We start from the raw sequence: 13,836 nt of genomic DNA, 5'->3' as shown, positions 1-13,836 counted from the left end.
AGATTCCTGTGCCACTGACCAAAGATGTCGAGACATGCTGCGTTTGTATTACGCCATGGATCAGCAAATCTACTCCTGCTTATTTGCAGTTTAGTTTTTCTCTGTTGGTTGATCAAGCAGCGAGTAAACAAAGCATATTTTAATGCGTTTTATTTAGTCCATTCGTTTATTCTCTGAAGGGATTAATACAAACCCAAGAATGTTCTTATATCTAATGTGTACATTTTGAAATGTGTGTGACCAATTATGTGTGTGTGTTTCAGTTTTCTGCTGGTGTTCAGCTGCTTGGTGCTGTCCGTGTTCTCCACCATCCCCGAGCATCAAAAGGCCGCCAACCAAGCCCTCTTCATCCTGGTGAGACGCCTCCCTGTTCTCTCCGTTGCTATCTCAGTTACACAGACGCATACATATATGACACATTCAGCACACATATCCGTACAGGCCGTCTCACTTACTGCGGTGTTGCGTTGCATTCGTGTCGTTTTGTTTGCCGGCGGAGGCCCAGACAGCAATGTAAGCAGGTGGGAGGATTCAGGTGTTGTTGACTGTGCAGGAAATCGCAGACATGAAGCACTAATCCTAATAGCTATCCCTCTAATCTCCCCTCTTCCTCTGTGCTTCAGCTGCTTTAGCGAAAGGTAATGGACACTCGCTTTCTCCTTCTTCACCCGACTCGTCCTCTCTCAGCTCCCCTCTCTTCCCACCTTGCTCGCCTTTACGTGTTATTTAATGGCAGCACTCTTGACTTTCACATTCCCTCAGTTCGCTCTTTCGATCAATCACCCTGCTATTAGCGAGCAATCAGCCATTAGTGGAGTTTACTTACACGAACATTTCCTCTAATGACAGATTGGTTCAAAGCACCTCAAACTGTGTGTGCAGTCCAGAAACTCAGAATGAGAGTAAGAAAGACAAAAATGTGGAGAGTTTAATCATTTGAAATATAGAAATAAAAAGTAAATTAGTTCAGTGGTCAAGTGAACTAATGTCATGGCAACCCAGCAAGCAGGGAGTGTTCCACAACATGGGTAAACATTACCTACAAGTTCTAATTGTATTTTAAAGAAAACATTTTAATCTAATGTTTAAAAAATGTTTTAAGGATATTTGCCATGTCAAATAATGTTCCTATGAGACCATTCAGAGGATGTATCCAGTGATGTGATATTTTGCCAAAGGTAGAACGTTTGCCTTGAATATTCTGAGAAAGTTTTGGGATGTTGCTGCTGAGTATGTTAAACAATCATATAAAATGTTCCCACAATGTTAGCTTATAGGGAAGGAAGGATGTTCTTAGTGCAACATTCACAAAATGTTTTACGAACAATACTTTTCAAAAGAACTTTCTGGGAACTATAATAAGACTTACTGCTAAGAACTTTACTCGAACTTTGTCGAACTTTCTCAGAATGTTTTTAGAACAAAATAATTCTAGCTTGGAAAGGTTTATTTATCAGAGCACTGGGAATGCATTGATAGAATAGAATAGAATAGAAAAGAATAGAATGGAATACATATGTACATTGGAATTCTTGCACGTGACTGCGAGTCAAAAAGAAATTTAGCAACAATTAAAAAAACAAGAAACCTGAAGTAAATCACACTAAAGCACATTATCAATGAACACAACAATCAATAAAATACTTGTTTGCAAAGGTACTTATTAATTACTGTTTACCACTGATTGAGATAATTATGAGTTGTTGTACTCTGAGCCTTGGTCCTGTGTTCATATTTTGGTATAGAAAATTGAAAATGTACTTTCCAACGAAATGTTCATCACATATAGTAGGACAGATTATGCACTCTTACTTGAATGTTACCTCATTCACATGATGGGATTATGGTACTTCATTAGCAAGTACCAAGATAATTCATAAACAGTGATATGATGTTTAAATAAAATACGTGAATTGGATGTTCTCTTCTCTGAGGAACTCTTTGGAGAAATTGCTGAGCACTCTGGTTGAAATGATGGTTGGTCAGACATTGTGCTGAACTCACCTCTCTCTCTTACTGGTTCTGTTTGTTTGATTTGCAGGAGTTCGTCATGATTGTGGTGTTTGGGATGGAGTACTTCATCAGGATCTGGGCAGCTGGCTGTTGCTGCAGATACCGTGGATGGCAGGGACGGCTCAGGTTTGCCAGGAAGCCCTTCTGTGTCATAGGTTAGTGTAAGTGTGTGTGTGAACAGAACACAGAGCCACACCAAAGTGCTGCGTGCTCTTGTGAACACGTGTAAAATCTCATCACCTCGTTATGTGTGAACCTCTGCTCCGTAGACTTCATAGTGTTTGTGGCATCGCTGGCAGTGATCGCTGCAGGAACGCAGGGCAACATCTTCGCCACGTCAGCCCTGCGCAGCATGCGCTTCCTGCAGATCCTGCGTATGGTTCGTATGGACCGACGAGGAGGCACCTGGAAACTTCTGGGTTCAGTGGTTTATGCTCACAGCAAGGTGGGAATGAGAGACTGTTAAATAAAGCACGCGTTCTGCTGTGAAAAGACATGGTGACTGGTTTACATTTTAGGAATTTATTTAAGTTGTGCTTTGAAAATGACATAGTAGGCACATGCATCATTATGGATTACTGTCGGCATGAGGAAGACGGAGGGCTGCTGTTAAAAGGCTCACACTGATGGTCATGATGGTTACTAATGGGATAAATAACTTCATAACTTTCAGTACGAAGCAATATGTGTTGAGCCTAATGGATGCCCAGCTGGAAGTTGATTGTATTCACTGCCCCTTAGACATCAAACTCACCTTTAGCTATTTATTTTTGGCAATTAATTGTTAGTTTTTCTGCTGACTTAAACACATGACACCCACCGGTCGGCTGCAGAACACATATAGACAGATGTGATGATGATGATGATGAATTGATGCATCAGCTGTCTAAGCAGAACTGTGGAGCCAAGTCGAAGTGGAAGCCAAATGTGATTGTGCTGAGAGTTCAGCCAATAATGATGATAGTGATATGGTAATGACAGCAGGGATTATGATGGTAAAGATGCTGTTGCTGCGGGTGACAGCTGTGATTGATGCCTCCTCTCTGTCTCACAGGAGCTGATTACAGCCTGGTACATAGGTTTCCTGGTCCTGATCTTTGCCTCCTTCCTTGTCTACCTGGCAGAGAAAGATGTCAACACTGACTTCAACACCTATGCAGACTCCCTCTGGTGGGGAACTGTGAGTACTGCAGAAAGCAGCTCCATGCAGCCTCTGTAGCTGTGGAACACCACTTATCTGATCACCACTCAGCATCTTATTAACCCTAGTGTCGTCCGGCAGGTCAAAATCGACCTGTTTTAAAGTTTGAAAATGTGGAAAAAATATATATTTTCACAGTGAAACTTCTGATGTCCTCATTTTCAACATTTTTGGGAAATCTTTGAACATTTTTGGTGGAAAAGAAGAAATGTTAAAAATGTTTCTTAAGAACATTCACATAACAATCAACCAAAATCCAGCAAAATTCACTGGATTTTGGTTGATTGTTATGTGAATGTTCTTAAGAGAATACTAGAAGTTTTACTTATATATATGTGTAATCACTTAGCAAAAATTAAGCAAGCAAGGGTTTTTCATGGATATTAATGTTCTTGACATGGTCTAAGTTGTCACAGAAACTCTGATTTCTGTTGATAAACGTTGTGTTAAGTCTGAAGCACCAATCTGTCTTTTTTTTCAAAGTTAGATTGTGAAAGAAGCGTACTGTCTATGACTTCATTTTAGGAAGACTGATTAGTGGTATTATGGTCCATTCTATACCACCTGATTACTGCTACAGCTGTGTTTCCATCGATTTCCAGTTGTGAGCTACACTCCAATTGTTTTGTTCTTTTATATTCAGTGTGTTTTTGTTCAGGGCGATGACAAGAATGATATCTCGAATAATCTGGATATTTACAACCGTTTTTCTTATCGACCATTGAACCTGCAGCAGCTTTCAAAAGAGTGACGAGAAATAATCCTTGACTCACAATCTGCTGTGTTTGAAACAGTGTGTCTGCCCTACACAGTTTGCTTTTTGCTCGACCTTCATTATCACGTTGTGTGTGTGAGAGATCTGTGTTGCTTTCTCTACCCAGATAACTTTGACCACTATTGGCTATGGTGACAAGACCCCTCATACGTGGCAAGGACGGCTGCTAGCAGCCAGTTTCGCTCTTCTGGGAGTTTCCTTCTTTGCCCTGCCTGCTGTAAGTCTCCTATATTTACTCACATCCCATTTCGTGACTCTTCCAGCTTAGCCCAAAAGCCATTAATAGCAATCCTGACTTCAATATGCCCTTTGATCTTTAGGGAATTTTGGGATCAGGCTTTGCCTTGAAGGTTCAAGAGCAGCACCGGCAGAAGCACTTTGAGAAGAGGAGGATGCCTGCTGCAAACCTGATACAGGTACAATGAGAGTGATGTAGGCTGTTTAAATGTGCTATTAAATACATTCATGCTCAACTCACTTTGTTCTGTTTGTGTCTTTCTTCAGGCTGCATGGCGTCTCTACTCTACAGATGTCACTCATTCCTATCTAACAGCTACATGGTACTTCTATGACAGCATGTTGCCTTCGTTCAGGTAGGTGCTCACCTCCGGCTTCGTGTTCAGCTCTGAGTGGATTCAACCGTCAGAAATCTGTGGCCGCCTTTGTCATTTGTTTGGAGTGTTGTAATAAATGCAGACAGAGATTTGAGAGTTGCGTCACAAAATCTCTCCAATGGCAAATACTGAATTGTGAAAACTAGTTTGTAATGGTTTGGTTTGCCTCTGCTCATACACTCATATCACTGAGAAAAAACGTTATCTTTGAACAACCTTTGTTGGTTGAAGTAATTTACTTTTCATTCAATTTTTAAATCATTATTATACATTTTTGCCACCACTACTATGTTACATTTTCCTTAATTTTGTACGCAGTGGTTCCTTACATTTTGCATTTATGCATTAATTTCACTAATTTTATTTGCTTAAAAGGAGGGGAACATGAGAATCATCAGTAGAAACATGTATGTTTTAAAGTAACATCACATCAAACTTTTGCTTCATAAATTTGAGTTTTCACAGATCATGTCCATGTTATTTCTCTCACGTATCCCTCTTCTTTTGAGTGTTTGGACCATTGGTTTGGCCTTTTTGTGGGTTTTTCATTATTTGTTGTTTTTTTGTTCATTTGCCATGTGTTTTTTGTTCATTTATGCACGTGGGTGTCAGAGAACTGACGCTACTGTTCAGTCACCTCCAGCGACAGCGTAACACCAAGAAGGTTCTCCACAACTCCTACCACACGGTGCTGTCTGGGCTGCGGCCCTACAGCTCCCCCTACCTGTCGGGGGACAGGTACGCACCCCGCCACCTCCTACAGCCTCACAGTACATCCAGGCAGGTGGCCGAAAGTCTACCTACAGCCACACTGACACCCAACACAATCAAAGCAGCAACCGCAGGGACTTACACAACAACACATTCAACAGGTGTATACAGACTCACACCAAAAACCTGCTTCCAGAGCTTTCTGCATGGATGTGTTGTTTCTCTAACAGTACTTATGCGATCTGAGACCACTGTGTTGCAGGCCCTCCAGTTTCTCTGCATCTTTGTCTGCTTAGCTCATACTCTTGCCATCTCCACCACCTCCTGCTGTTCACTCACTGGTTTCCTCTTCCTGTCTTCCTCTTCCTCTCTTTATTTCCATTGTATCTTTTCCACGCCATTCATCCTCCATCCTCCATCTGTTCTCAGGAAGGCAGAGGTTCCATGCAGGTTTGTTCTTCACATCATGAGCTGTGCTTGTTGATTAGTTAGAAGGGATGTGCTCTGCTAGATTCATTAGCATAAACCTTAAACTGGGGTTGATTGTGCAATTGGTAAATATAAGAGTTATACAGCATGCACTAGATGAGGAATTTGAAAAACACTGGTTTCACTGGTAGAATTGTCTTGTTTTTGAGGAGCTGCTGTCACACCATGATGTTTAATGGGCTTTCTTGATGAATATACTCAGGTGAAACGTTACCTACCACCTTGGCATGACCCTCCCCACCGACTGATCAAACCCACCTCCACACTTCTCCATAACAGAAAGTGTGTCTCCATAATCCAAAATTGCCTCTCTTGAGTATATTTTCCAGTCTTCGGCGAGGTAACAAGAGCAAGACAGGAAAAGGCTGTTTGGACTATTGAGATGTCACACTTCACCCCTCCAGCTCTCTCTCTGTTTTTTCCTTTGCTATCCTCATGGGTTCACCATGTACCCAGGTTGTGTCCCAGAACTTCTTGTCCTGCTTCACCCCCCACTTCTTCCACTCCTCTCTTCCCCTCACCCTCTCTCCCTCTGCCTTGTGTGTCTCCCCAGTCAACTCCTTTCTAAAAAGCGGGGTCTCTTCCGGATTCATGCTGGCCGCAAGCAGAGGTATCCACGGCAACAAAAGCCTGTGCACGGGGCACGCTAAAATGTCACCGATCAATAACATCACCCCCACTCCTTTATCAATGCATCCTGCTCATCTTGCCTGAAACACTCAAATATTTGTGGCCTGGTTCAGTGGTTTGCTGAATGTTTTTTAAATGTTAAAGCATCCAATAATTGTTAAATAAAATTGCCAACAAAGGACTGTAGCTACCAATTACAAACTTCGAACAAGCACTGCATTCTGGTCCACAAATGCTTGTATGAATCCTTTGCTGTGAAGACGTGTGCTCTGTTTAATGAGAAAGTTTCTCCAGGTCTGTCTTTATTGTAACTGCTGGAGAAGCTTGGGCTGATTTTGGTTGCTTTGTCTTGAAAGTCATGATAAACCATGTGTTGAAAATCGTGACAAAAGTCCCATGTGGATTTTCTTCCATCAAAAGTCTGAGGAAACGATCAAATCAAACATTTCTTCCAAAATGAGCAACAGCTTTTTACAAAAAGTCAGAGAAATTTCACACTCCAGGCTGTTTTCAGTTCAGCTGTGTGGCTCATTCATTGCCTTCACTTGGAGAAAAGTTTTAAATGACTGATCGTGCTTCCTTATTTCACAAACCTTTGTACCAAATCGGTATGTTCGTGCTGCATTTTTGCATAGTTTTTAAGTGATTAAATACTGATGTTTGCATGCAGTATTCTTTCAACAGTTTGGAAATATTCAGTGAAGTTTACGGTCCTGAATGCATCCAAACCATTTGCTTCCTTCCCCAACAGCATGCGAAGGTCTTTCACTCTGCCTCCTCCATTTCCTCCAGTCTGCCTGAAGCATTTCAGATTGCTCGTATGAAATGCTGTTTCCACTAACATTCCTTAACTATTTAAATTTTAATTTAAATGGCTGGCTACTGCGCAACACACGCAAGACAAAGAGTATATCATCGTAAAAAATGTCGGAGTGAACGACTTGGCTGGAATTGCTCTGTGGTGCATGACGTTTGCGTTGCCTTATGGATCCGTGACAGTATGTAACATGAGTGGCTGCAGAGTGGCACCGGTCTACAAGAGCATGCTATAACAGCAGCGTTAGCAGCCAGTCTTTTGTTGAGAGCGGCCGCCAAATAGCTTTTCCCCCTGTGAATAGATGACCTGAGTTTGGGTATGGTGAGTGGTATAGAGTACTTCATAAGAGACCTTTTTGGACGGCTGTACTTTGAAGCCAATATTTTGATGCTTATATACTCTGTTGAAGGGATTAAGGAAGCTTTTCAGATGGTAGGTGGAGCCTTTTCTACCTTCCCTGCAATACTGCAAGTGTTGAATCAGGTTTCACTCTGATATTGCTGATTCAGGTGCTCTGACAGGCACATTAAATAAGCAAATCCTTAGGGCAGAATCAGTTTTTAGCAATATTGAGTCGTGCATTTGGTCAAACTGCCTCCATGTTAAGTCAGCTAGTCTGTCCTTCACTGAGACAAAATGTAAATGTTTGTGTGTGTCCCTGTTTTGTCTGTATGTTTACGTGGTGATTGTTATAAAAGTCTGAGACCATATTCTTTGTGTTATTTCATTTCTACTAACGAACTCCTTTCTAACAAGCTCAGGCTGCCCTGCTGCTGCTTTTCCAAGCTCCCAAGATAACATGGTGTAGTTTCCATTACGGCTGAAGGCATGGACATTGCGATCAATGAGAAAAACTCAGTGCCTGTCATTATCCAAAAAGAATACTTTGCCTACTTGTATTTAACTCTTTCGCCTCCACTGTCAGCAGTAAAATGGGCTTCCGGGATCGGATCAGGATGAACAACTCCCGTTCATCCCAAACCATTCGGAACAAGGCGTCACCGCTGCCCCCCGGCTCTGGTGTCCGTCGCTCTCCCAGCCAGGAGAACGTTCCTGAAGCCACCAGTCCGGGAAAGGTCCAAAAGAGCTGGAGCTTTAATGACCGCACACGCTTCCGCACCTCCCTTCGCCTCAAACCACGTCCACCTGTTGACGGTGAGCAGCACACACAACTTTCACGGGCGCTCACTAGAACCATCCTGGAATAATAACGTTTTTAACCGTCTTTCTGCTTGGGCTCAGTGGAAGGAGTTGGGGAGGACAGTGTAGAAGACAAACCATATTGTGATGTTGCCATGGAGGAAGTGATCCCAGCAGTGAAGACACTCATACGAGCTGTCAGGTGAGTCCTCATTAGCAGTTTGCTAGTGATGCCTATGGAGGAAAAGAATATGTGCACGTTTGGAGGTCTTTCTTTAGTCCTGTCATGGTCCCTCACAGTAAAAAAAGGGTTTACAAAAGGTTACAGGTTCCAAATTTAAAGAGTACAACATTTTTTGGGGGCAAAAGAGCCTGTTGACTGACAAAATCCAAGAAAGCCGAGTTTATCCTTCATACTTCATTCATCACCTGCCTAGAGACCAGAGCAAAGTTCACAACCGTTATTGTGCCTAAATTTGTTTTTGCAAATTAACTATGCCCAATACTAGAAGTCTAGTAATTAATGGCTTAATCAAAACATCTAAAATGATCCTGAGGTAACATTCTCAGCCAGAATTTAACCGATTATTAACTTGGCTAATTATTGCCTGTGATATTTAACATTCTAGTTCGATTACCAGCACAGTTATGTTTTTTAAAAACCAATTTCCGCTAAAATAAATTAATTTAATGAGCTTTGTTTCAAGACGTATCACACTCACAGTACTGTCTGACTGGTTATGTGTCATGAGTATAATCACATCAAAACTGAGAGATAAATGACAAAAAGTTCTGTTTTAATTTAGTATATGTAAAACCTAATTAACCAAAGGCATTTCAATAATTTTTTGTGTTTGAATTTGTGTTATTCTATATTTTGACATGAAGAGTTTCACTTTCTTACTAATAATCAGAATACTTTTCAGCCTTGAAAACAACACAGAACAATGAAAATATTATTCCATTTACTGTGTTCTTTACTAAACACTGAGGCCAGTGTGATCCCTCCATTCCTCTCTGAAAAGACCCTCATGAAAACATCTTGTTCTGGTATTCACAGATATTATTTTGGACCTATCAAGCCATCCCTCAGCCAGGTCAGAGGGATGGCTTAATCTTAAAATCTTAAAAACCTACTCTCCTAATTAAAGGCAAAACTGTCTTCAGTATCACACATCACAACACAGCTGGTCCTTCTGTTCATCTGGTCATGGATACAATGAGGTGACTTTAGTCAGATGAACAACCTACGTATGCATATTCAGACCAGGGGTGCTTCTCATGGTGCGCAGCCAACATTAATGGGCGAACACGCTACTCCTCCATTTAGGTGCTGGCGTGCGCAGATTCAGCTGACGGAGTGGAAATGTCCACTTAGGAGCGGTAACTGAGCCCTCCTGCAGGCAGGGTTAGTTCCCCTCGTGTGACCTTGTCGCTCAGCACGCCTGGCTCATTCAGACCGGTCATGTGTGAGGTGGCGTGATAGGGTGGCCTATTAGAGAGTGTTCGTACACACACACACACACACGCACACACACACACACACACACACACACACACACAGGTACAAACAGAATCTCGATTGAGGATCACAGTACAGGACGACTGCACAGACACAAACGGTATTGTACAGTTTCGACAAGGACAACTCTGAGAGCGTCGCTGGTGCTGATGTTGATTCCTGTCACTGTATCATCTCTTCCTGTTACTGAAGTGTTACAAGCTTTCATGTGATGTTTAACCCTCCTGCTGTCCTCATTTACGGGCACCAAAAAATATTGCTTCCTTGTCTGAAAAAAATCCAAAAATTCAGCAAAAAATTGCCCAAATTTCAGAAAATTTGCAAAACCTTCAGGAAGAAAATTCCAATAATTCCTCAAAAGTTTCCCTTAAAAGTTTGATTTAAAAAAAAAAAAAAAAACTTTGACAAGAAACTTCTTGTAAATAGTTTCAAAAAATGAGTAAAAATCTTCCAAAAAAATCCTAAAAATATCTAAAGTCATTACATATATATCAGTAAAACCTCTAAAATTTTCTTTAAGAACATTCACAAAAAAATCTACCAAAATCCAGCGAATTTCGCTGGATTTTGGTAGATTTTTTTGTGAATGTTCTTAAACATTTTTAACATTTCTTTTTTCTACCAAAAAATGTTCAAAAATTTCACAAAATGCTGAAAATGTGGACATCAGAAGTTTCACCGTGAATTTTTTTCCACATTTTCAAACTTTAAACCTGGTCAATTTTGACCCACAGCACAACACGAGGGTTAAGTATTACGCCGCTGGCAGCTGTACTTAGACAATATGTGCCTTATTTACATGTGTAACCTCGCATGTATTCAGTGCAGTCATAATCCATGGGGAGCTGAACTACTCTGCTGCCAAAACCATACCACAATTATAACAATTACTAATTAATCTTAGTGTAAAATGCAAAAAACATACACAACCTCCTGTGTTTAAATGTGCAGATGTCCCAAACAGCCCTATGGAGACACATGTGGACATATGTGCACTATTCCCATACTGCACAAACACACGCAGAATAACAGCATCAGTTTTTCACTGATGGTGGCAGAAAAACTACAATTGCTAGCAAACATCTGGTGTTGGGGCCAGCCTGGTCTCCGGAGGGGGGGGGGGGTTTCATGAAAGCGGATTATAATGACTCTGTTTCTGGTCCCTGATGTCAGCACTGTACCCTCACAGCATTTCTTATGCTAGCTCTGCGTGTGGTTCCATACGTGCTCTGTGATGCACCTGAAGGAAATGTGTGCATAAGAAGTTGTGTCTGTGCAACATTAGGGGCTCTGAAATTCAGCTAGTCTGTCAATAAAATGTTTTAGAAAGATCTGATCTCCCAGAAGAAGCCACATGATTTTGGAGCTTGAAGCAATGATTTCATGACATTTTGCAGAGATGCACTTATATCACATGCAGACATTGACAGACAGATTTGACATACAACAAATGTCCCTCACTTAATTAATTCAGTGAGACTTAAACCTGCAGTGTGACCTCTGGTAATGAGTGTCTGTCGTTGCTGTCGATCGCTCTATTTTTTTGGACTGCAGTCCTTCGTCTGTCCGCCTTTTTATCCAGATTCATCAGAAACTCTTAATGGACACTTCGTGGGTATTTCCACCATCGGCTCCACCATACTCCTAGTTGTAGCCTGCTGCTTCTCTATTGAGACAGTTGCTTCCCTCTTTAGCTCCAGTCATTGCTGGCTGAAGTAGAATGCATCGCTTCTTGTGTGCTACGATGCCCCTCTTCTTGAAATAATTCTCATTTCTTAGTTTGTACATCTTCGATTCCTCTTCTCAACTCCTCTTCTCGTCCCTCCCACCTGAGATGCAAGCAGAGGAGGCAAAGAGACGCAAGGAGAGAGGAAACGAGGCAAGAGACATTTAACAAAATGAAATATCTTTGCTTTGAAGCCATACTTTTAAAGCAATGTCAATTAAATATGATGTGTGGCACACCTGCATCATCTGTCCATTGTCTTGTTCCAGCCCACTGCTGTATTTTATGATCTCTGCCGGATGGGCATGAAAGAGCTCATGATAACTTATATGTTCACTTTTTATTCTTTTCCTCACGTGGCAAGAATGCTTAGATGACATATGTATTTTTAGCACACATACACACACTCAAACCTCATGAATACATAATAACTTTATAATAATAATCATCACTTTATTCGTATAGCACCTTTCAGAAGAACATTCACAAAGTGCTTTGACAGGTAGAACATAGTGATAAAAGAGAAATAAAAGAGAACTTTACTGAAAGGAGAAATACAAGGGAACTTTACTGGAAGGAACGCTTACATTTGTAGAGTCATGCTTTGGTTTTTATATCCCAGCTCTGTCTTACCTCTTTTCTTCATCATTGCTGCTGAAAAAAATGGAATCAAAACATCCTTCAAGATGGCGCGTTGAGATTAAATTCAGGGTCACAGGCAGGAGACATGAGAAGATCCACAGATTTAAAACTGGCAACATACAGAGTTTTACCTATCACTAGTCTGCACCACAATATCATTCTGCTAAAGAAGAAAAAACTCTCTGGTTTGTTTATATTTCTATAAACCAATCACAGTCGCTGTGGGCGGGGCTAAGTAAATGACGCAACTTTGGTGTTGACTCAAAATAGTGATGGGCGGAAGTGTTTCAGTGGAACATTTGCATGCAGGGAGATGAAAAAGCGTTTAAAATTGACAGTTCACAGCTAAAAAAACAGCAGGGCCACTTTCCTGCCTGTTCCAAATCGTCGGCAAAACTTGAGGTTGCTTTTGCGAAAGAAAAATGCTCACACACTGATAGTGGTAGAGAGGAGAATGCCGACTGAAGTGATTGACCAATGACATGCTTACACCCGCAGTCTATATCTGGTCAGTCAGACTAACCTGAACACAGGGTTTGAATATAATTTGTGAAAATGTCAAGCTTTAACAAGTGTTTCTCATTTATTATGGAGCTCACATGTCTGAACACGGTGCTGAGATAACACTCACACTGGAGACTTCTTCCTGGTAGATGTACAGCAGATGCTTACCATTCCAGGGATGATATATTATTGTTTGATGGTGTAATCCACTGATAGGACATTATATGATCTCTCCTCAGGTTTCCACTTGACTCAGCAGATAGTTCTGACCTCAGCTGCTCTGTGCTGCAGACAATAGGAGAGAGGGACTTCCTATAGATAGTGCAGGTGTGTAAACAGCAGGTGCTTCACACACGGTGGTGTACAGCGTTTTTGCGAGGCCCATGATTGATGTTGGTGAAGCGCAGAATTTTGCAGCAGGCCTTTGTGCTGAGACTTCACTTTAGATGCATGTGGTTTATCAGTGCCCGGCGAGCTGAATAAATGTGTATGGCGTTCACTTTGTGTGTGGAGGGATTGGTACGGGAAAGCAAGAGGAGGAGGGTGAGAGAACAGGGTCTGATATCTGTTTGTGCTCTCTCTACCATAACTCTCCTCGTGCACAAATCCAATACTGCACAAAACACAAAATTTCTGCACCTTTGCAGTCTCGAATGAAGCGGCCACTTTGTTAAATATATAGTTTGGACATGCTCGCTATTTATAACCCTTTGATCTTGAGTCATCAGGTTTTGTCGCATTTCAGCTGTAATATTTTTAAACTCGTGCAACGCAGTGTCTTTATCTGTGAGCGTAAGTGCAAACATGCTCCGTAGCTTGTGGGTTGCGTTTTTTTCACTTCGCTGGTCGGTAGTCGTATGTGGCAGAGAATCAGACCGGCCCCTGCAGTGTTTCAGCCCACCTAGGATTCGTGTCAGCATAACAGTCATTTTTAATTCCCAGATAAAAACCTTGCCATTGGAGACTATCAGGAATCCACCTTTGCTGAATTTGCAAAAATACTCGCATTGGCTTTGCAAGCATTTCGGGGCTCAGCTGACACTTCCCGTCAC

At 41.6% G+C, this 13,836-nt stretch overlaps 1 protein-coding gene across 13 annotated transcripts in view; it reads left to right on the top strand.

Annotated features, from left to right (window-relative positions):
- The window catches only part of LOC111578367 (potassium voltage-gated channel subfamily KQT member 4), a 52,679-nt gene that overhangs the window by 31,516 nt on the left and 7,327 nt on the right, over window positions 1-13,836 (top strand). The window contains exons 2-13 of one of the 13 annotated variants that reach the window (XM_035955015.2): window positions 264-354; window positions 2,042-2,168; window positions 2,283-2,458; window positions 3,068-3,193; window positions 4,096-4,206; window positions 4,310-4,405; window positions 4,494-4,582; window positions 5,216-5,341; window positions 5,744-5,764; window positions 6,357-6,413; window positions 8,179-8,405; window positions 8,493-8,592. In XM_035955015.2, the coding sequence (XP_035810908.1) occupies window positions 264-354; window positions 2,042-2,168; window positions 2,283-2,458; window positions 3,068-3,193; window positions 4,096-4,206; window positions 4,310-4,405; window positions 4,494-4,582; window positions 5,216-5,341; window positions 5,744-5,764; window positions 6,357-6,413; window positions 8,179-8,405; window positions 8,493-8,592 (1,347 nt within the window). Of the gene's footprint in view, window positions 1-263; window positions 355-2,041; window positions 2,169-2,282; window positions 2,459-3,067; window positions 3,194-4,095; window positions 4,207-4,309; window positions 4,406-4,493; window positions 4,583-5,215; window positions 5,342-5,743; window positions 5,765-6,356; window positions 6,414-8,175; window positions 8,406-8,492; window positions 8,593-13,836 lie in introns of all 13 variants that reach the window. The other 12 variants (XM_035955014.2, XM_055018126.1, XM_035955016.2 and 9 more) reach the window with 12 other exon arrangements.

The sequence above is a fragment of the Amphiprion ocellaris genome, chromosome 15 (genome assembly GCF_022539595.1).
Source record: "Amphiprion ocellaris isolate individual 3 ecotype Okinawa chromosome 15, ASM2253959v1, whole genome shotgun sequence".
In the NCBI taxonomy this organism is placed as follows: Eukaryota; Metazoa; Chordata; class Actinopteri; family Pomacentridae; genus Amphiprion; species Amphiprion ocellaris.
The sequence above is the reverse complement of the archived record's forward strand: the minus strand, read 5'-3'. Positions and strand labels throughout refer to the sequence as shown.